Source organism: Zingiber officinale, chromosome 7B (assembly GCF_018446385.1).
Source record: "Zingiber officinale cultivar Zhangliang chromosome 7B, Zo_v1.1, whole genome shotgun sequence".
NCBI lineage: Eukaryota > Viridiplantae > Streptophyta > Magnoliopsida > Zingiberales > Zingiberaceae > Zingiber > Zingiber officinale.
The window spans coordinates 37,365,313-37,390,552 of record NC_055999.1 but is presented as its reverse complement, the minus strand read 5'-3'; the positions used below and the strand labels follow the sequence as shown (position 1 = coordinate 37,390,552).

General features: G+C 36.4%; 1 protein-coding gene across 1 annotated transcript; it reads left to right on the top strand.

The window, feature by feature from the left end:
* The first annotated feature begins 467 nt into the window (after nt 1-467).
* On the top strand, nt 468-21,825 carry LOC122003692 (peroxidase P7-like). The gene is made up of 3 exons (XM_042558761.1): nt 468-675; nt 21,010-21,201; nt 21,273-21,825. Exons 1-3 carry the CDS (start codon nt 496-498, stop codon nt 21,822-21,824), a joined length of 924 nt encoding a protein of 307 aa, XP_042414695.1. The 5' UTR covers nt 468-495; the 3' UTR covers nt 21,825.
* The last annotated feature ends 3,415 nt before the right edge of the window (nt 21,826-25,240 follow it).

Below are 25,240 nucleotides of genomic sequence, written 5' to 3'. Positions count from 1 at the left end.
GATGAGTTCTTAGAAATTTTATTTGTATTCGGAAATATGTTCGATCTTAGCACTGTCTATAATTATATAAAGAGACATGTAAAAAGGACTTCACAATATTCCCATGATTAATTGAAGTGCTTAAACGTGGAGGGTTAGGTCTATTGTAGCTGTCAAATGATGTGTGATTATGTGATCTGCTAGATCAATTATTAGCATTAGCCCAAGCTCCTGAACAGATTAAGATCCAGGATGGAAGCTGACAACGATTCACAACCAAACTTATTGCTATAAAGATCCAAAGGAATGTAAAGATGAGTGTGCTTAAGTGTATTTCGGTGAATTGAAGTGAAAGGATGCGTGCAAAACAAGTCAAGACAATATGTGAATAGCTAGCACTAACAGTCTAGGGATGCAAGGATATATACGCCTCTCGATCAGTGAAAGTTCCTAGCTAGATAGTCTTCAATCATGGGTGCACATTTGGCCAAAAGCTTCATATTTACGGTGGTTTGCATGGTTGCCTGCGGTAGCGTCGTGGTGCTGGTTCGTGCGCAGTTGTCGCCTTCATTCTATGCAGAAAGCTGCCCCAACTTGGAGCCCATCGTCCGGTCGGCAATGACGCAAGCCGTCGCTAAGGATGCCACCTTAGGCGCTTCCATGCTCCGCCTCTTCTTCCATGACTGTTTCGTCAACGTGAGCTAGCTACCTCGTATATGCATACCTTCTGCTTTGAGCTTGCATGCATGCCTTCATTAGTTGGTTCATGCATGAAATTTGATAACCACCAGTACGTAGTTCTATATAGTTGTCTAATTGTTTTATGGGATGTCTCCGAAGAGATATCTAAGTTGTTCCCGAGGTTATAGTATGACGATAGGATATTTAAGTAACCCTTTCATCCTTTCTACTTTTATCATTTATCGTTGCTTATGTTTCTACAAGACCAACAAAGGATCGATACCATATAAAGTTGTCAGTATTGATTGGCTTCGTTAGGATTTCAGTTTGGATTTTTTTTGAATATCCACACTTCCTTCACCTTCTCACGAATAAATCGTGTTATTGCACTGAAATGTGTTTTATCGCCCTCTAAATGTTAAATTTTTTTAATTAAGTCCAAAATATTTTAATTATCACAAAATAAAGTAATTTTTCTTTACTTGTATTTGAGCTCCTCCATTGTTATTTATAACCAAATCGCCTCTTTACTAACTTGTGTAACTGTCACATAATAGGCTTCTATTGTGCACGTGGTCACAATATATTGCAACTCCTCCAACTAAAGTAAATTAATGGGTTAAATTTAAAATAAATCATCATATTTTATAAGGAGGGGACTACGCCCAGGCTAGCCCCCTCTTATGTCTCGCCTCTGACATTAAGGTACCCACTATTGATGCATATGACACTCGAAATATCTCCATCCTCTCCACTTCATTGTTAGGACTCATACTTGAGACAACTTAAAAATAGTAAGAATAGGTGTAGAAATTGGCTTCCAATCTTGCATATAAGAAGCTGTAAGATTTTTTTTCAAATACTTCCTTTGGAAAAGTCATATGACCAAGAAGTCATAGGTTTGATTTCGAAAATAGCCTCTTGTAAAGTAAGGTAAAACTGAGTATAATAAATCTTCCCCGGGCTCTCATATTGACGGAAGATTCATGCACTCGGTTGCCCTTAGTTTCTTTGGGAAGCAAAATCTTTCTATTATTTTTATCTCTATGAATTTGCATCCATATAATTTTGTTTGTTTGTCCCAAATCCATTTCATATTTCCTAGCCAATTGAGCCTTCAAGTTTACAGAGGCCTGCAATCAACAATCATTGACATACAACAAGAAGATAATAAAATCATCATTACCAAATTTCTTGTAATAAGCACAAGGATTTAAGTTTTGTTTGTTGTATACAAGGCTCATGATAAAGGAGTCAAATTTCTTATACCAGCATCTTGCATCTTGATGCATGTTAAACCTGCAAACTAAGTTCTCTTTTCTTCTTTCTTTAAAACCATCTAATGGAAGTATATAAATCTTTATTTCAAGTTCTTCATGAAAAAAGCTAATTTTCACACATCTAACTATTCTAATTGTAAGTCAAATGTAGCACACATGTTAAGGTCTACTTGAATTGTAGCTGATATAACTATAGGAGAAAATATTTCATCGAAGTCAATACTCTCTTTCTAATATTATCCTTTCCCCACCAATATTCTCGCATGATACAACTTGACTTCATTGTCATCACTCTTAATCTTATAAACCCATTAAATGCCAATGGCTTTTCTTTCATGTGGTAGTGGAAACAAGCTTCCAAGTTTTGTTCTTATGTAGAACTTCAATTTCTTCTTACATGGCTGTCATCCATAGAGATGCATCTTGGATATTTACTATCTCATGGAAAGTTAATGGCTCACCTTCCTCTATTAGCAAATAACATTACTACCGATAATAATACTCAGAACGCCAAGCAAGCTCTCTTCTCTCTCGAGATGTGTGTGACTTCTAGAACTATAAATCAAACTTTTTCTTCTTCTTCGTGCTCAGGTGTTGCTTTTGCAGAGTCTAAAACTTCTCATTCTTGCCTATTTTCTATTTGAATACTCATAGTGTCTGATTTCTCGTTTGAAGTATTATCACATTCTTTGTCTTGTACCTTATCTTTTGCAAATATTACCTCCCTAGTGATAATCACTTTGTGGGCAATGAGATCGATCCCGCAAACACTACCCCTTGATTCCATCAACATATCCTAAGAAAATACATTGCCTAAATTTTAGATCCAATGTTGATATTTCATGAGAGTTGGACATTACTTATACAAAAGATTCAAATATACAGAGAGATGAATAGTTAGTAGGTTTACCTTTACCAGTCCATGTCTCGATCAGTGTCTTCATCCCAATTGCAACTGATGGTGATTGATTTATCGTATAATAGATATTTTTGACTGTATTTGCTCAAAATGACTGTTATAGTCCTGTAGTTTTTAATATTGCTCTTGTTCTTTCCAACAAGGTTGTATTCATCCATTCTGCCTCTCCATTCTATTGAGGAGTATATATAACAGAGAAGTCTTTACCTGCCTTCATGTCAACAAAAATCATCAAACTCATTGCTAGTATACTTGCCTTCATTATCTGACCGTAAACACTTGATCTCCTTTCTTAATTCATGTTCTACCCGTGCCTTGCTTTGAAAATTAGATGCACGTCCACCTTACTTATAATTAGATACACCCAACGTCACCTGGAGTAATCATCTTCAAAAGAAACAAAATATTTGCACCTCCAAACGACAAAATGGGTGTTTGCCAAACAAGAATAGCTTTACTTCTAGCAGTAATTATTAAATTTCAATCTATAACACAATGCTCACAAAAGAGTAATGATACTTGTCTTAGTTCGAAGAAGATTTTGTTGTTAGAGAATCCTCAAATCTTGTTCCGACATATTGCAAAGTTTGTGATGTCACGTCATTGTTGATTCTTTTGTAGAATTTGTTGATGCAACATGTGTCTCTCCTTCTTGTAATATTTCTCCATATAAAGATTTGTAATCATCTTCTCAATTTCATTACCACAAGTGTGCATTTGACAATCTTCATGATCCCATCTTGAATATAGGTCTTACAACCATTGCCATCTAATTGCCCCAAAGACAATAGATTATTCTTCAAACTTTTTACATGTGCATCTTGGATAGTGCAAATTGTACCATCATGCATTTTTAATTTGATAGTACCGATACTAGTAATCTCCAAAGCGTGATCATTTCTCATAAAAATAGATTCGCTTGAGATTGACTTATGTTAATAAAACCACTCTCTTCGAGAAGTCATGTTTTATCTAGCTCTTGAATCCATAATCCACACATTAGCAAAATGAGTTCTACGTACCATAGTTGCCTCACTATATATAATTTCACCATCATCTAAGGTACTTGCAATATTACCTTGAGGATTAGTTGTATTCTTCTCTACATTCTTGTAGTTTTTTTGAACTTGCCAACTTATCCTCTTTGCTTTTCTTCTAGAACAACAATCCTAACATCCTCAAAGACTAGATAGTCTATGAAAATAGTAAACTTTGAAGTAAAAGCTTGGGACGTACATTTGTAACCCAACTTTGAGGACTTCAAGAATATACTATTGATGTGATCTACAACAAAAGTAAAATTTGGCATTCAAAGAGTTTATAGAGTTTTCTCTTTGAGAAAATCTTATTGTGTAGTGACTTGGACTCGTACAACTTTGATAGACTATCCCAAATTTCTTTTATTGTGTTCTTCTCCTTTACGCTTGGAAATACCTCATTGGCCAAACTAAGGTGGAGACTGGCCATAAAATTGTTGTTCATTTTTTCCATTTTCTATTAGTGATCACCACTGGTCTCTCTCCAATTGCCTTCGTGGAGTCAAGATTGTCTTTTATCTTCATTTTCTATAATGAGAAATTACTCCCATTGATGATAACTTCTTTATTTCAAATTTTGTTGCCATCGTTATGGTGGCTTCTTCTCTAATAATTGGATTGAAACGTTGCATCTGTTAGAAATTATAAATGAAAAAATAATTAAAAAGGTTTAAATGTCTTTTGGATGATTAAAAGGTGCATCTAATGAAGAGGTAGCATGCCTCTTAGGAAAGGATGCGATCTACATCACCCATTTTGAAATGGATGGATGAGATCCAATTGAATCAAGAGGTTCTTATACCCTTTCATATGTATAAATAAAGTCCCTCATATACTCATTCATTCACTCACTTCCTTCCAAGCAAAGCAAGCATTGCATTCTTGCATTGGAGAGTTCAAGAAGCTTCCTCGGTTCGGAGGTCTTGCGATTTGCAGTGCCGCTATCGCAAGATAAAAGTCGTTGTATCTTGGGAGACGATTGTTGTATTTCGTGAGCACCATGAGCGAGGCAATTTCGTCTTAAAGAGATAGAGTCTAACTCTAGCCTCGACTTAGTCGAAAATGGTGGTATACTATCATTCTGCTTGCACTCAGTTTGCATCAGCAATAAAGGACCCAACATTTTTAAGACGAATTTTCTTTGTGCAAACTGATGGCTGGAATCAACGACGTTCTAACCGTCGTTCCAACCGGAGAGAAGCCGGAAAAGTTCAACGGAGCCGACTTTAAAAGATGACAACAAAAGATACTGTTCTACCTGACAACATTAAACCTCGTACGATTTTTGCATGAAGACCCGCCAGCCGCTACGGAAGGTAATTCCGATAGTAAGGCTGCATACGATGCGTGGTTGCACAGAGATTTCCTGTGCCGTAACTACGTTTTCAACGCATTGGACAACGCGTTGTATAACGTGTATTGCTGAATAGAGACGACAAAATCTCTATGGGAGTCACTTGAAAGGAAATACAAAACCGAAAGCGTCAGGTTAAAGAAATTCATCGTCGGCCGGTTTCTAGATTTCAAAATGTTGGATTCCAAGGGAATAACATCTCAAGTCCAAGACATGCAACTGATAATGCATGATTTGGATACCGAACGCATGAAGATGAACGAGTCATTCAAAGTAGCCGCGGTAATCGAGAAACTCCCTCCGTTGTGGAAGGATTTCAAAAATTACCTAAAGCACAAGCAAAAGGAGATGGGACTTGAAGACCTAATCCTGAGGCTACGAATGGAGGAAGATAATCAAAAGATGTCTGACTCCAGAGGAACTAAGCGGGCAGTCGACGAGATGTCCAACCTGGCTGAACCAAAAGCCAAAAAGCCGAAGTAATCCAAAAAAAATGCTCAAGGCAAGAAATTTAAGGGCACATGCTACAACTGCGGAAAGCCAGGACACATGTCCAAGGATTGCAGACGCCCAAAGAAACTAACCAAGAGTCAGAAGGATGCTGCGAACCAAGTTGTAACTTTTGACGACATGGAATTGGATCTCACTACGGTCGTGTTTGAAGCCAACACGGTGGTGGATAACCCGAAGCAGTGGTGGATAGATACTAGAGCAACCCGTCATATCTGTTCTAATAAGGCGATGTTCTCCAAATATACTCCGATAAGTGGAAGAAAGCTCTATATGGGCAATTCCATGACATCCCCGATTGTCGGACTCGGGAAAGTTGTTCTGAAAATGACGTCTGGGAAAGAGCTAACACTCATTGATGTGCTCCATGTTCCCGACATCAGGAAAAACCTAATTTCTGGATCAACACTTGTTAAGGCCGGTTTCAGACTAATGTTCTAGTCAAACAACTTTGTATTTACGAAAAATGGTGTATTCGTAGGTAAAGGGTACTTAGAACAGAGTCTGTCCAAAATGGTTGTAATGACTGTACACCGTGAATTTGATGATAATAAAATAAAAGCTTCCAGCTATATTGTTGAGTGTTTTAATTTGTGGCATGATCGACTTGGGTATATCAATAATAATACTTTGAAACGTCTCGTCAAGTTAAATTTATTACCAAACATTAATGTTGATGAAACACACAAATGTGAAGTGTGCGTGGAAGCAAAAATGATGAGACTACCTTTTCATTCGATGGAAAGGTCAACGACTCTTCTAGAGTTAATACATAGTGATCTATGTGACTTAAAATTCGTGCATACTAGAGGAGGTAAAAAGTATTTTATAACTTTTATCGATGACTGCACGAGGTTCTGTTATGTCTTTCTTTTAAGAAGTAAAGATGAAGTCTTAGAAGCTTTCAGAACCTATAAAACAGAAGTTGAAAATCAACTTGATAAATGAATTAAAATAATTTGTAACGATAGAGGAGGAGAATATGGTGCATCGTTTGATGAGTTTTGTTCAGAATCTGGCATTATTCATCAAACAACGGCGCCTTACTCACCTCAATCAAATGGTGTTGCTGAACATAAAAATCATACACTAAAAGAAATGATGAATGCCTTGTTGATAAATTCAGGCTTACCCCAGAACTTGTGGGGGGAAGCTATACTATTAGCAAACCACATTCTCAACAAAATCCTTCACAAGAAAAATAATAAAACACCATATGACTATGGAAAGGCCGCGAGCCATCGTACAAATACCTAAAGGTATGGGGGTGCTTAGCAAAGGTCGAAGTACCTAAGCTAAAGCAAGTAAAGATCGGACCTAAAATATTCGATGCGATATTTGTCGGATATGCTCATAACAGTAGTGCATATCGATTCATAGTTCACAAGTCAGACATTCCTGATATTCATGTGGAAACAACCATAGAATATCGGAATGCGATATTCTTTGAAAACATATTCCCAAATAAAGGGAAACATTCAAAGTGATAACAACGGAAGTTCTAACGAAAATGACGTTTCTGAACTTAGTTGTCGTAAAAGGACTATTGACAATCAAAGCGAAGAGCCACGTCGGAGCAAACGAGTTAGAATTGAGAAATCATTCGTGCCAGACTTCATGACTTTTATGTCAGAAATGGACCCAAGAACATTAAACGAAGCTCTCTCTAGTCTCGACACCCCAATGTGGAAAGAAGCCGTCATTAGTGAAATCGAGTCCATCATGAATAACCATACTTGTGAATTAGTAGACATTCCTTCTGGTACAAAACCATTAGGTTGTAAGTGGATACTAAAATGCAAGTATAAAGCTGATAGATCAATTGACAAGTATAAGGTCATACTTGTAGCCAAAGGGTACAAGCAAAAGGAAGACCTTGATTACTTTGATACCTACTCACCGGTGACAAGGATTACATCCATATGAGTGCTGATAGTCATCGCAACACTGTATGACCTTGAAATACACCAAATGGATGTTAAGACTACGTTCTTAAATGGTGAGTTGGAAGAAGAAATCTATATGGAGCAACCCGAGGGGTTCATAGATCCAGGAAAAGAGGAAAAGGTGTGTCGTGTCAACTTGTTAAGTCATTGTACAGACTTAAACAAGCGCCTAAATAATGGCACGAAAAATTCGATAAAATAATGCTGTCAAACGAATTCAAAATAAATGAATGTGACAAATGTATTTATGTGAAAAACACACCTGAAGGTCATGTAATGATCTGTCTATATGTAGACGACATGCTTATAATGGGCAGTAATCATGAGGTAATCATGAGTACAAAGAAAATGTTGACCAAGAATTTCGATATGAAAGACATGGCTCTAGCAGATGTTATATTGGGAATTAAAATTCTCAGGATATCCGATGGGATAGTTTTGATACAATCACATTATATAGAGTCAGTATTGAAAAGGTTCAATGCGAACAATCTCTCTACAGTGAAAACACCTATGGATCTAAGTTAACACTTAGCGAAAAATCATGGTGAACCCATATCGCAATTGGAATATTCTCGGATAATAGGTAGCTTGATGTATCTCACAAACTGCACACATCCGGATATTTCCTGTATGGTTAACAAGCTGAGTCGTTTTACGAGTAACCCAAACGATACTCATTGGAAAGCATTGATGTGAGTTCTTAAATATTTGAAATATACTATGAACTATGGATTACATTACGGAAAGTATCCCGCAGTCTTAGAGGGATATTGTGATGCTAATTGGATATCAGATACAAAAGATTCCAAATCCACTAGTGCGTATGTATTCACAATCGGTGGAGGAGCAGTATCTTAGAAATCCACACAGCAGATATGCATAGCTCGGTCAACTATGGAATCCGAGTTTATAGCATTAGACAAAGCAGCTGAAGAAGATGAATTGCTGCGAAATTTCTTGGAAGATATTCTGAGCTGGACGAAACATGTGTCCGCCGTACTTATACACTGTGATAGTCAATCGGCGATTGGAAGGGCACAGAGTAGTATGTATAATGGTAAGTCTCGACATATACGTCGTAAACACAATACCATTAGACAGTTGATCTCAAACCGAGTGATTGTAATTAACTATGTCAAGTCCAAAGATAATTTGGCAGATCCTCTTACGAAGGGGCTAAGTCGAGATTAAGTATACTGCTCATCGAGAGGAATGAGATTAAAAATCTACAGCTAAAAATGACTGTAACAGCAACCCAACCTTGTTGACTGGAGATCCTAAGATCTCGGTTCAATGGGACAATGAAGTTACAGAAGTTGTGTTATAGCACACGAGATATATTATCATTATCTCTATCTCAATCCTAGAATGAACTTGTGCTGTCCTACCACATGTAGTGAAGTTAAGCTTATGCTTTTAATGACTTCTATACCTTTATAAGGTGGAGTATGGTAGGATACTCTTGATAGAAGTGTCACCTATGTGAGTGTGAAAACATAACCGTTTCAATGAAACACTCATGAATCCAAGATGATATCCATGGCCAAAACGGAACCAACAATGAGAACCCAAAGTAAGTGAGATAAATCTTTGTGTGAGTGTTATTGTCTTAGTATACACAAACAGCTGAGCAGTTCAAGACATCACGTTCACTGCGCAACCTAGTATGCTCGATAGCATTCCACTACGGAAGGTTCAAAGCCACAAGCTACCTCTCCCGATGCATTGACTTATTGATCGAACTCTCCTTAGGTGATAACATGCATTATTTTTCATTTGTATGGAGGATTGTTAGAAATTATAAATGGAAAAATAATCAAAACGGGTTAAATGCCTTTTGGATGATTAAAGGGTGCATCTAATCAAGAGGTAGTATGCCTCTTAGGAAAGGATGCGATCTACATCACCCATTTTGAAATGGATGGATGAGATCTAATTGAACCAAGAGGTTCTTATACCCTTTCATATGTATAAATAAAGTCCCTCATATACTCATTCATTCACTCACTTCCTTCCAAGCAAAGAAAGCTTTGCATTCTTGCATTGGAGAGTTCAAGAAACTTCCTCGGTTTGGAGGTCTTGCGATTTGCATTGCTGCTATCGCAAGATAAAAGTCGTTGTATCTTGGGAGACGATTACCATATATTGTGAGCACCATGTGCGGGGCAAATTCATCTTAAAGAGATAGAGTCTAACTCTAGCCTCGACTTAGCTAAAAACGGTGGTATACCATCATTCCGCCTGCAATAAAGGACCCAACAACATCAAAACGAACTAGTATGAATTTCACTTTGCCCCCACATATTAGCATAGTTGATATCTATATGGATAGTTGCTCCAATAGACATTGAGATCAATTCCTAACGGATGTAAAATGTCTTATTAAATGTCTAACCTCTTCTATGCAAAGGGTCCATGATTTATCTTCTTTCAAAAAGTATGAAATAGCCCTAGAGGGATCACTAAGGTGACAACTTCACTTTCATCCTTTTGTTCTAATAGTATGAATCTCACTCTGATACTACTATTATAAAGTTGTGACCTTAAGTAGACACTTGTAGTGGAAGTAAATATGAGATCTAGAAAAAATATAGTGAAAAGATTAGAAATATTTAAGAGAATCGTATTTATACTCTATAATACTCTCTCTCTCTCTCTCTTTCTACACTTAATATGAGATGCTCCGAGAGTATATTTTAAAAATATTTATAAATTTGAAGTGATAATGTGTTAAATTGACATTGGGCAGAATAGTGATTTGTTGGTTGCTACTCGGAATATCGTACCGGTTCCCCTGTATAAAAATTTTGTACAAGTCCTAAACCTTTCCTAACAACCTATTATGTTCTTTAGAAATTAAATTTGGAATCGGAAACAGAACTTAACATTATTGATTCCAAATTCAAGTTATCTGTTCTTAGAGGTTTAGACTTGGATCGCAAACGATGCTTAACATTATTAATCCAAATCCACCTATGTTACAAATTTGATTAAATATTTATTTCAGAGATCGACTTCCAGGTTAAACATGGTGAGACACTAGGCCTTCTTGGGTATGAGATCATCCACCACTTCCTACATAAAGCCTTTCAACGAAATTTAATATCTAATCTCCTTACAGTAACCCTAGGTTTAACCATTAAGAACAATCGAATCACAAGATCGAAAAATAAAAGAAACACAAAATCGAATCATAAATCCGAAACCTAGAATTGTTAACCTCTTGTGTTTGGTATTTCAAAATCCATACAAAAAATGAACTAGTTATGATGCGGAAACAAAACTAGTTATACCTTTTGTAGCTTATAGATCTCACGATCTTCTGTCGTATTCCTCTTCTTATCTCGGACGTCGTGTGGGCGACGATCTACCGAGATGAGAATCCACCCAAGCCTCCTTCTTCCTTCCAATTTTCGGCCACCAACTTTCTCCAAGAGATGATGAAGTTCGGCCACCAACCAAGATCCAAGGGATGCTAGGAAACAAAGTCTCATTTCTCTCCTTCTCCAAGCAAAATCCGGCCACCAAAAATCTCTCCAAGACTAGATGTCGCCGGCCACCAAAGAAGAAGAGAAGAGGAAGAGCAATGGAAGAGGGCCGACCACACCAAGGAAGAGAGGAGAGGAATAATAGATGTGTTGTCTATGTGAGGCACCTCTACCCTCTCTTTTATATTCCTTGGTCTTAGAAAATAAGGAAAAATTTAAACATAATTAAAACTTTCTTATTTTCTTTTGCCAATGAATAAAGGGAAAATTTAATTAAAAATTCCTTTTACTCTTTCAATGGTCGACCCCTACATGTCCTCAAAATAAGGAAAGTTTTAAACACAAAATTAAAACTTCCTAATTTATTTTTAGAAATTTTTAAAATAAAAATTTCTCTTTTAAAAATTCCCTTCATGGTTGGTTATAAAAGGAAACTTTTATAAATTAAAATCTCTCTTTTAAAACATATGGATGATTACAATTAAGGAAAGTTTTCTCCAAAAATTAAAATATTCTTTTTATCTACAAAAAAGGAAAGATATTAAACCTTTATCTTAAACCTTTGTAGAAACTATAAAAGGAAAGATTTAATTTAAAACTCTTTTTTAAAATTATGGCTTCCACATAAGGAAAGATTTTAAAATTAAAATCTCCTTTTAATTAATTGTGGCTGGCCACCTAAGCTTGGGTTCCAAGCTAGGGTCGGCCACCACTTGAACCCATCTAACCTTTGTTTGGCCGGCCCTAGCTTGACCTCCTAAGCTAGGCTTGGCCGGCCACCTTAAGGTGGGTAAGAAGTTGGATTTAGGTGAATATAAGACTTTATTAATAAGAGGCTACAACAGGGACCGAGAGGAGGAATTGGTTTTGGTCTCCCGATGAACTTGAGCTTCCCGTGTTCGCCCTGAATACCCAACTCGAGTTCATCAATAATAACTCATACCACTAAAGAATTATTATCGAACTACTGCACCCATATTACTATATGGACTCCTTCTTATCATGAGTGTGTTATTCTCCCTGTGTTTAAGATATCGAATGTCTATTAATTAAATGAGTTACTGACAACTCACTTAATTAATATCTAACTCCAAAAGTAATACCACTCAACCTTATTGTCATGTCGGAGTTTACATGACAATCCTTATGAGCTCCTCAAGGGGGCATCATCAACCTAGATTATTAGGGCATAGTTTCATTCTATAATCAACAACACACCATATAAATAATATTATTTCCCAACTTATCGGGCCTATTGATTTATCGAACTAAATCACACCCTTTGATAAATTAAAGAAATAAATATTAAGTATATGTTCTTATTATTATATCATGATTAAGAGTACACATTTCCATAATAACAGAGGTCTTGTTCTTTTAAAGAGTCAGTATAAAAAGAAACTACCTCAAATGGTCCTGCTCAATACACTCAAAGTGTACTAGTGTAATTTTATAATCAAGATAAACTAATATCAAATTACATTATGACTATTCCAATGGTTTGTTCCTATCCATCTTAGTTGTGAGCTACAATTTATAATTTATAAGGAACTGATAACATGATCTTCTGTGTGTAACACCACACACAATGTTATCTACAATATAAATTAATTGAACAAATACACTTAGCATATAAATGTTGACATTTGACCAATGTAATTCTTTATTTCAAAATAAATGTTTACAAAATCTAAGCTTTTAGTATACACTCTAACACGATTATCTTACAAACTGATGAAAAAATGAAATTAAGGAGAAGATAAAAGAGAAATCACCAAAAATAATAAAGAGAAAATCACCATTCTCTAGGTTTTACCCAAAAAAGATTAATTCTCAAATAGTTAATTACATGTTTATATTGACTCTATACTCTAATATCTAAAGAAAAGAAAGAAATTTTAATATATAGACTCTAATTCCTATCTTATAAAAAAGGAAAAAAAATTCTAAAATAAAGAAAAAATTATTAATAGATTCACAATTCTAAATTCCTAAATGGATTCAAAATATAAAAATATATATAAAAGATAGAAATTTTTAAAAATACCTAAAATATTAAAAATGCCCCAAAAGTAAAAAAATTATCAAAAATAATAATAATAAACTATAGATCATCCTACATCAGTCATTCCAGTTTGACAAAAACTTATCCTTGAGTTCAAAGTAGTGACATCAAGAGGTAGCCTAGGAGAAAGTTCATCTGGTATCAACTTGGTAAAATTACTAGCAATTATTGGTTTTTGAGAATCCTCGTTGATCCACCAATGATCATGACATCGTAGGTGTTGCTCTTGTCCATTTATAGATAAACTTTGTTGGTCATCTTACTCTCAGCTAAAGAATCTTGTGTCTTTATCAATCCAGTTGATGATATGAATTGTTGCTTAATGGAACCTAAAAAATTAGAAAAGGAGAGGCTAGCTGATTTATGTGTCCTTTGAAACAACTAACCGAGCTCATTTAGGAAGAGTATAGACTATCCTCGTTTGACCTATAATGGGGTCTATTACTAACTGTTGGATTGTGAAAGATGAGAGGGGGGATTGAATCTCGTTAGATTAAATTTTTTTAATTTTACTTTTTTAGTAAAATCGAGTCAGAGTTAAGTTCGCAACAGAAATAAAAATAGAACAAAACTTAAAGACAGTTATTTTTACTTGGTTCGAAGCTTAGTCAACTCCTACTCTAAGGTCTACGATCTTTGACCGCTTTTGTTAGCCAATTCTAATATAGTTTTTTCGAAGAAGCATGATTGTACAAGTATGAAATGCTGATAGTAAAAATCCTACTATTTTCAAAGAAGGTACAAGAGAAAAATAAAGTTACCAACAATAATTTAAATATAAGATGTAGCGTAATTGTCGAAGATTTTCTCAGAGCAGAATTGTCAAAGCTTGCACGAGAAGTGTAATAGGAGAAGAATAGATTGGAGATGAAAAGTTGTTTTTGGCTCAAACCTCGAGGTCTTCTTTTATAGGCATCGTTCGATCGATTGGAAAACAATTCGATTGACTAAACCTCCTATCGATTGACTGAACTCAATACCCTTCCTTGTTTTCCATGATCGGATCCATTCGATCTTGTGATTTTCGATGTTTGGTCCACTGATCATGTTTATCCGTCGATCGAACCACTGAGTTTCCATTCACGAGATAATTCGATATAATTTTCTATTGTTTCTTTTTATGGTTCGGTCGACTGATAAACTTTATCAGTCAACTAATCTCTCTGTAATACCAAATCTATAATCTTCGCTCTAATCATCTTATTCTGCCCTTATTGGTCGACTAATCCTTTGGTTAGGTTGACTGAACCATTTGTTAACTCAAAATTTTGATTTATGTGCAAAATAGCGTTAGCACAGTAATAATAGTGTCCCTGCAAAACAGAGTTAAATAGAGAGATATGTGCATGAATAAGACAACACCGATTGTCCTGATCTCAACTTACAAATCTCCATTGATTTCTTTGGTTGGACCAATGCTTAAGATTTGTCCTTATTGGGACATGACCTCACTGCACTACCTCTAGTAGTTTACCTCAACTTATCTGCTAAACATCTAGTCATCCAAACTTGTTTGGACTTTCTCTGCTCAGTGTCTGATCGCTTGATCCACTAAGACTTTCCTACCATATTAAATTAGTACAACAACAAATAATAGTAATACAAAATAGTATTGGTAAAACTATACTTAGGTTTATCAAAATTTGCTGTTCCGATCGACCTCGCAGGTCAATCAAAAACTATTCGATCACACATGCTTGGAGTTCACTCCTCCATGACTTCTCATTACCTAAGGTTATCTCCTCTTAGGATTTTTCATTGTTCGATTTCACCCACTAGAGCTTTCACCACCTAGGTTCACTCACTAGGGCCTAGCTTCACTCAATGAGACTTTTACTTGGAGTTCACTCTTCCAAGACTTCTCATTACCTAGGGTTACCTCCCCCTAGGTACCTACGGTTACTTTTCCCTAAGGTTTTCCTCTTTACCTAGGGTTACCTCTCCTAGGTATCTAGGATTATCCCCAAAGAGTTTCCTTTGCTAAGCATCAGGTCACCTTGACTTGCTTGGACTTGCTACTCACTCGATAGATTACTCACCACTTGCAGTCACTGGGCAGACTACTCACCAGTCATCTGGCCAATATTGACCTGACTAGACTTCACACTTAACTAAATCAACCTTAACCAAGCTCCATTAAACATAATGTCAAAAAAATATCAAAACCTTGGAGGTTGATTGCACCAACATTGGCTTGTTCCTCTGTGATGACATCTTATAGAAGCTAGAACATCCTCAAAATCTGCTTCAAGGGTTCTCAACTCTTGACAAATGCTAACATTAGCAATAATGACAAGAAAGTTGTTCCTTTTGAAACCATTTTCCACCTCAATAAAACATCGACCAAATCTCTCAAAAGATATTAAATATGGTTAATAGAATTAGCTTTAAGCACAATATGTTTAACATTGTTTATATCAAGATTCTTGTCGAACAGAAGTTGCTTAATTTTATTAGGGAAGTTTCCTTCGTAGGTTGTAACTACTTTCCAACCTGCACCCTCACCAAAAGAAATATGTCACATAAATGTATCTTCCAATTCTCAGTAAAGCTACAATGTAAGAGCCCTTGTACCTTCAGTAGTATTAGCCATTTTCTCACCAAGCTTGAATAACTCATCTTGCACAACCTAGGGCTTATCCCGTAATCCAGTGAGAAGGTATGGAAGCTTGATCTTCAACCTTTCACATATCTATTTACCAAGGGTGTCCACCAAAGCAACCCTGCTAAGTTTCCTTTATGGAGCTCCAGTAAGTATTGCTTTAACACTTTTAGTCTTAGATTTCCAAGTTGTTTCCAATGAATTATCAGAAGCACTCTTCGGTGTTATATTTGAGTGTCCCAAAGGCAATCACATTAAACATTGTCTTATTTATTTGATAAATAAAATTTACTATTTGGGTATACATTATATATGTATGTAATTCAATATTAAACTCAATTAATGAAGTCCACAATACAATATATATCATGAGAAAAATTATAATTGGATCACAATTAATGCATATCTCATAATATATAATTATGTAAGTATTGAAATATTTCCTAGTTCATGAATTGATGAAACTGGACATCATCAATTTTGTGAGATTAGCACATGTTATACTCTTTAGTTTATTCAAGCGGCTGATCCTCATTGGCTAGAAACATAGGGATATTGAGAGTTAATATGTGGATGATAGTTAAAGGTAACTAGTTTATCGGATGTGATATGCTATGAGACTTCATGTGATTCTTTATATATCAGTGAAGATCTCATTGCATCTCAAGTGAAAGTTTTCTTAGATTTGATGTATTCAAGTCATCTTGGTCATGGATACTTATACTTTGGCATCTTAGCATAACATCTTATAAGAGGTATAAGTATGAGATGATTAGATATAAGTCAATATATCCAAACGTATTTGAATAGTTAAAAGAGGATTCACCATGCCTTCTATAAGGAGACGTATATCGTATAACCTCTTATCAGAATTGTTACTTATAAGTCTTTGGTCGAAGCAAATATATTAAGAAGGTCTTCTTGGATATATGTTTTTGAGTAATTTGAATCCACAAGGTAAGAAACTACAAATTGGGTTAGGTGTAACATAGTCAGTCTAGTAAACACTAACATATAGATCATGTCATAAACCAAATAGATATAAGATAAGTGAAAGCAATAAACACATTAATAACTATAACTATTGAAGGGTTTAGGATATATTCTAAAGTCAACTGTGACTTTTTGATCAATTGGGGATCATGATGTACTACGAGATGTCACTTATGATTTACTCATAATAAATGATTAATTATAAATGACCAACATAGCTTGAAATCTATTGGGCTACATGCACTACGAGTATGTCTTAGAGACTTAAAAATAAGTTATGGAATAAGATTCTCAAAGATAGAAAAATTGAGTTTGGTTGGTCTAGGTGAAGGACCAATATGGAAAGTATTTGCTGCGACAGAAGCACCAATGGTCATGTCTCTTGTAGGCGAGTTGGGCCTACTTATGTAACATGGATTTGGATTTTATGTTCATGCTTCTTGTAGACAAATTGGAACAACACATGTGATGTGGGCTTGGGCTTGAACCTCTAGTCTTAATGAAGAGGTATAAAGACCTCTCCATGAAGCAAGAGGTTAAGAGGTTTTCTTTTTTGTTTCCTCTTGCTTGTGCCACCGCCCCCTACTTGTGTTGATGCCCAACCAAGAGCCGCCGAACCTTACCATTGCCATCCCCTTTGTGCCACCAACTTCTTTGGCCGCCCCTCCTTGTGTGGCCCAATTGTTGGTCGACCATCCTCTATTGTGTCGTCGGTTTCCAACCTTAGTGTCGTCGGCCCTTCTCTTCTCTTGTGTTATCTCCTTGATTTGGTTAGTACCAAACGGAGTGGAACCTTGTGGTTGCAAAGTCGTCTTGAAAATAACTTGGTGTGGAAAATAATAGAGGCAAGTCTTGTTAAGCTTGCTCTTTGATGTCTTTTCTTCTAGACATTATAAGAAAGATATTGCTCTTAAATTTGTCTTGATTTATGATTGTGTATGTCATTTTGGGATGCATAAAATATTTCTAAGAAAATTATTTTCTCTTCTGCTACATGTTATATCATAAAACATATGTAATTTTTCATGTAAACCCCTACATTTGGTCCCTGATTCAACAAAAGAGCTTGAACAACAACACTTTTCTGGTCACCAATTGCTTGATCGGTTTTGCTAATGATACCGATAGTCTTAGTTCTATAGGCTCCTTTAACAAGATAACTTTTGTTGTTACAAAGAACCTTGAGAAATCCATTTGCCACTTCAAACCTTTATTTCCTTTCAGTTCCATCAAACTGAGTAAATATCAAACCCAGAGAAGTTGTAGCAGACCACTGCCGTTGTTCATGCTCATATTCAAACAACCATCTAAAAAGGAATTCTAATGAAAAAGACACCACTATATGAGCTGTTGAATAGAAGACCATGCATAGGGCAACAATAACAAAGACAATGTTTGAAGAGATTCGAGGAATATCCCTTGCCCCAACTTTGCACAATGTCTTCAAGATGTCATTGGCATTTTTTTGAACTATTGTAGAATGGAGAAGATGATTTGTCATCATCAAGAGTAACCAATTCTTCCAACTAGTTATGCATAAAAGTTGGGTACCTAGTCACAAGAACAATCACTCCATCACCGAGAGATTCTTACGCATCCACCGTCTTCATCTCCGTTCCAACATGACCAGCTAATAACAACAACTTCTAATTGATTGCCTCAATGGCAGTGACCAAAATCATGGCGCTATGAGCATCCAACCTGTCAAGCTCTTCTTTCCACTTTAGTGTCTCCTCCAGGATGCACGACCTTCTTGTAAGGCATAACCATATCAGTTCCTAATTTGTAGACTTGCATCTCGAGGAGGTATCACGAGGCGAAGTCGATCTCACCTCCTCCAAGCACAACCAAGAGCTGGTTGGGATCGAGAATTTGTACCAAAATTACAGACCCTCCTCGACTTCCTTCCTTCTCCTTTGCACAATCAAAGGATGCTGGGTTTCTTGGTAGTCCTCCATGAGCGCTTCCCGATTTATCCTAGTGTTTAGTGGAAAAAATTCGTAAGGCCGAGCCGACCACCACAGGGCTAACTAGGTTTATCATTTGTTTTCCTTTTCCTCCCCTTCTTATGGGTTTTCTTAGTCGGCGGATGTGATAGAAAAAATTGTGATGCGATCCAGGAGAACTCAAGAGGAGAAGATGATGGGGAAGCCATAGGTTTTGGAGCAAGTAGAACCTCAGATGATGGCTGCTTAGCTACATCCTCCTTTGGTAGAAATGTAACCGAGGCTTAAATTTTGCCAAAACTCCTTCGACCTTCGTCCTATTCTTCCTAATCCCTCTCAGAAGCTCTTCCCAATTATCTAGACTCTCTCTCTCTCTCTCTCTCTCTCTCTCTCTTTTGTTCTAGATTAAAAAAATAAAGAGTTCCTTCTTTTTCTTCATCTACTTGGGTCAAATTTTGATCAACAATTAAAATCTCAAGGTTATCATCATAAAGTATCCCATCAACTCTATCATGGTCATCTTGCGCGTTAAAGCTATCATTCTTTACGGAGTTTTTTAATTGTCCCTGGAATGAAATTTGAGTGTAACCAAATGAAAAAAATTGACTCTTCATCTTCCTTTTTATTCGTAAGCATCGCAAGTGCTCCCATCATGCTAATGCTCGACCCTTGAGTCTGATGACAATCAATTTCACCTTCATCCGATTCAGAACTTGATTATAATCAAAGAACCTCTCCACTTTGTTGATTCAATCAATAACATTCTTTGTATGTGACTTACTAGAAAATTCACATAGAACAACTTGAATTCCGAGATCTCCATGTCAATCCTCTTGACCACATACCTTGAAAACTTCAAGATTTCACATCGCCTCAGGCAAACATTAGGTCAAATTGTAACTTACCTTTATAAATCCACATTCATCAACCGTACTTCACGATGCTCGGCTTCCTCCATCGGAACATGCCTACCATGACCACAACCACTTTCCATTGGATTTGATCTGCTTTGATATCAACTGATGTTAAATAGGATAATAATATGTTGGGGTTGTAAAGTTACAAATATAGTCCCACATTAAAAACACATAGGAAAGATCATGAGTTTATAAGAGAAAGATATCTTCATTTGTGTAAGGTCTTTTGGGTAGAGCTTGGTAGCTCTAAAATTACTTAATCATTTTTTTTGTATCAAAGCGAGGTCTCTGTTCACCGGACTAATCGTCGGAAGAAGCACATGCTAGAACCATGATCCAAGGTTGAATCATGTGGGTGAAACCTTCAACAAAGTACAGGAGACCAGTGACCTGCTGCTAGAGCGGAGGCCCTGAGTAGGTCAAGAGTGACTCGATACTTGAAGGGAGATCTTGTGGTCCTTTGTTTGAGAGGGAGATTGTTTGGGTTGTAAGATTGTAAACATAATCCCATATTAAAAATATATGGGAAAGATCATAGGTTCATAAGAGAAAGATATCTCTATCAGTTTGAGGCCTTTTGAGTAGAGCCCAAGAGTAAAATCATGAGGGATTAGACTCAAAGTGGACAATGTCATATCATTGTGGGCCTAATATAATTACCATGTGAGCTTCTAAGTTTTACTAAAAATAAAAATTTATCAAGAGTAGAGGATTAATCCACAAATAGTTAGTTATATGTTTATAAAGATTCTAATACCTAAAGAAAGGGAAAAAAAATTTAATATATGAATTCTAATTCCTAGAAAAGAAAGAAATTCTAAAATAAATAAAAATGTTTAATAGACTCACACCCATAAATTATTAAACAGATTCAAAATAAAAAAATATATAAAAATAAAAATTACTTAAAATATTAAAAATATCTTAAATATTCAAATAATAATAATAATAATAATAATAATAATAATAATAATAATGCTTCTCCAATGTAATATTCTATCTACATTTCTACATAGCAAAAAAAAATTTACTATATCACGTAGCTAAAAGGAAATTGTGTTTTTATACATATTCAAAATAAATTATACTTTCCAAATTGACTTTAAAAGTATTTTATCAATTTCTAAATCATTATGTACTAAAAATCACAAAAACATATGTTAGGAATATTGGCTGAATTAATAGGATAGAATGTTCTTTTTCTTTACACAAAAATGCAAGTGTAAATTGCATGGAACAAGTTTTTGAAAATTAAATAACACTACTGTTGTTTGCCACGCTCTTATCAGGGATGCGACGCCTCTGTCCTCCTCGACGACACGCCGTCCATCGCAAGCGAGAAGAATGCGCCTCCAAATCGCAACTCCCTCCGCGGATTCGTCCTCGTCGACTCCATCAAGTTGCAAGTGGAATTACAATGCAGAGCAACTGTCTCTTGCGCTGACATTCTCGCCATCGCCGCCCGCGATGGAGTCAATTTGGTTGTAGCCGCTTCAAATTCCATTAAATTATGCCTTTTTATTTCAAGCGATTAACCAATGGATTAAACCAGCTGGGTGGACCGAGCTGGGTGGTGGCACTCGGTCGCCGGGACGCGCTGACTGCGAGCTCGTCCGCGGCGATGTCCAACCTCCCGCCGCCGACGGCCGGCCTCAGCACCCTCGCGTCCACCTTCGCGTCCAAGGGGCTCAGCATGCGCGACATGACGGCGCTCTCCGGCGCCCACACCGTCGGCAACGCCCGCTGCAGCAGCTTCCGCGGGCATATTTATAACGACACTAACATCGACGCCGGGTTCGCCAACAGGCGGAGGCTGGGGTGCCAGAGGGTTGGCGGTGACGACAGCCTGGCGCCTCTGGACGCCACGACCTCCACTAGATTCGACAACGGCTACTTCCAGAACTTGATTGGCCGCCGGGGGCTGCTGCACTCCGACCAGGAGCTGTTCAATGACGGCCCGGCGGATTGGCTGGTGCGGTTGTATGTGAACGATCCGGTAGCGTTTGCCACAGACTTTGCAGCGGCGATGGTGAAGATGGGGAACATTACGCAGCTCACAGGAGACATGGGAGAGATCAGATTGAACTGCAGGAGGATCAACTGAAGTATAATTTAGCAATCTCTATTGCAAGTATTATTAATGATTCTACAGCAATGATTATGCTGATAAATTATGGTATTAGCTCACAAGAGACATTGAGGAGATCAGATTGAACTACCGAAAGATCAACTTGTTGGAAAAAACATTATTGGAGAAGAAATAAAGGAAAATATAGAAGAAAAAAAATATGAAAGAGGAGGAGAATCTCAAGAGGAGAATAAAATAAAAACTTATCTTGTTTTATTCATTAAAAAAGGTACATATTTATACGTTTATTGGATAAACACTAATAATGTAGAATCTTTTTTTAAATTATATCTCCACGAAACTCTTATCCTTATCATGACACCTCATCAAATTCTATCATATCACAAACTCTTATCAAGAATTACCATCTCATCATTCTATCTTCATAAACTTTTATCAATAACTTTTATCTCTAAAAATAAAGTTTAATTCCCAATACCCTCTCTTAAACTTGATTTTGTGACTCCAAGCAAATATCTCATTTTGATGAAGTCTTCAAATTTGAGTGACTTTGTAAAGATGTCAGCAACTTGTTCTTTAGTCTTCACATAGACTAGATCCACATCTTTGTTTTTCACATGTTCGCGAACAGAATGAAAGCAAACATTAATATTCTTACTTCTTTAATTTGATGATATATAGGATTCTTCCCCAATACAATTGCCGATGTGTTATCAATGCAAATTTGAGTTGCTTCATTTTGTTCAAATTTTATCTTCTTTAGCAAGCTTCTTAGCCATATAGTATGACTAACACATGAGGATGCGACAATGTACTCTGCTTCACAAGTGGAAAGAGTAACAATAGGTTATTTTTTTGACACTCAAAAAAATATCGTATCTCCAACGAAGAATGCAAAGTCGGAAGTGCTTCTTCGGTTATCACAGTCTCCACCCCAATCACTATCCAAATATCCAACAAGTTGAGAATTGCTAGAGTGAGAATAAACTAGTCTGTGATTCAGAGTACCTTGGACATAATGAATGATTCGCTTGGCCACCTTCCAATGAGTCTCTTTAGGCTCCTCCATGAACCTGCTTATAAGACCGACTCCATATAATATAACCGGTCGAGTGCAAGTTAGGTACCGCAAGCTTCCCACCAAGCTTTTGAAACGTGTGGGATCAACCGTCTTTTCTTCGTTATTCTTGGATAGCTTTGTTCCGTACACTACAACAAAAACCCTCATAGACATCGGTTTTCCACCGATGTCTATTACATTTTTGACCGATGTCTATGAAGGCGATGTAAAAGGTTTGCCATTTTAGACATCGGGTTATAACCGATGTACTATCACTTAACGACATCGGGTGTAAAACCGATGTAATATTATATGTTAATAACACCAGTTTTGGCAGCGGTATACAACCGATGTAATATTAGTTAATGACACCAGTTTTGCAATGGTGGAAAATCGATGTAATATCAGTATTGTTTAACGACACAAATTCAATTTCTGAAATAGTGAAAAACCAATATTATCACCAAGCAAATCATAAAATTAAGTTAATATTATTAATTCACTAAGAAAATCACAAATAAAAATGCACCGATGTATCTAAACACACCAAGTCAATATGCATATAACCAACACATAAATATTCTTCTTACAACATAAAAAGATAATAGATATTGTGCACATCAAGTCAATATCCACAAATTACACATAACTATTTTTCTTACAACATCAAAAGGTAATAGATAATACACAAATATTCTTCTTACTGGTGCCAACGTTATCCTTCTTGCTCTGTGCAGAGATTTAACTAAATCTTCCCTAGTGTTCTCTTCCCCTTCAGCCACTCACATTTCCAGCTTTTGAAATAGCACTCGGAATGCAACTCAGGAAGTGAGATGGAAGTAACAAGGAGTTCATACCACATAAGATCCGGAAATGTCTTAGTGTTCTCTTCCCCTTCAGCTAATGGATGTTCCAACAACAAAAAGAAAAATGCAACTCAGGAATGAGAAAGGCTACAGTGCCAACCTGCGCACACTAGACTCCTCAGTTTCAATAGCATTCTAAAACGCATGCCGATGGAAACACGAGTGTGATATACTGCTTTGACATACTTATCTAGAGGGATGACAAACTTTGAAGGGCTTGCCCTGATAGCAAAGATTATGCTCAGAGTTATAGCCCCTACAACAATAAAGGCAAAATTGTGCTGAAGCAATTACCCAAATTGAGCCTACAACTCCATTGATTGAACCAAATAGAAAGAGATGGTCAAATCGACTCTTTCTCTAAAAGATTTCTTTTTAGATCTTTCAGAGCATGAACTATTTCTGGTTCTAAATTGTGCTGAAGCAATTTTCCTTGCATGAAAGTTGACCTGACAAAATCAAATAAATGAATAACAGCAACTGATGGTCAATTATTTTTAGAACAGCTTGGCACTCGTGAATCTAATAATCAATATCTATTCATAGAACACAACAATTAAGGCTCTTTATTCAAGCTTCTTCAACAATTCAAATGCTTGATCTAGTCTTCCTAAATAGAAGTTAGCCTTTGCCTTCAGGAGCCAATGCCAGCGATATAGAAGAAAAAAAAAATACTACAAAAGTTGCTAAAATCCCAGAAAGAACGACATCCACTCATCACGTTGTTGTCTCAAACTCTATATCGAGCATTGGTCTTCAAGGAACAAGCCCAAGGTTCCGCATCACTAAAAACGCATTGCATAAGATACAACAATATTAAAACAAATGGGGTTTTTAGAATAATGTAAAGGGAACAACAACACCGGAACAATGCAGAGGAATTTTGGATGTCAACCTGGAGTGTCGGAGTGTCAGTGCTTGAATTTGTGTTAAAGGGTTATCTCTCACAGGCAACTCAATTTTTCCCATAGAATCACACGAATTTTGAAGAAGTATCAATAAAGAACTTACCATAAATCTATGTGGTTAGTGACAAATTTGTTAATCATCAGCACATTGCTAACATGATGTGAGGAATTAATATTTATACAGTGCAGAAACCATGTCAAAGACCCCATCCTAGAATTTCATACAATATTAGCAACAAGAATAACATTTCTGAAGCTAACATCAATGTGTATACAATAAGTAGATGATCACTTTTTGTGTGATTGTTGCTTAATTTTAGACAAACAAGGGACTATAACTCATACTCATAAATCTACACGGCTCAAGCATAACTAAGCAGATCCAACACTAAGTTTTATAAAACAAAGTAGCTTCAAAATGGGTGCCAACGCAGAATATATTTGTTGGTTTCTTCAGCAAGCTCCATTCGACTAATAGTGACTTAAATGAAACATTTCGATCATCCATGCACCAGCATACCTAAGTCATTGTTGTTCATGCCTTTCTTCCAACAGCATACTCTCGATTAGTTGTGAGAACCAAACCATCAAAAATCA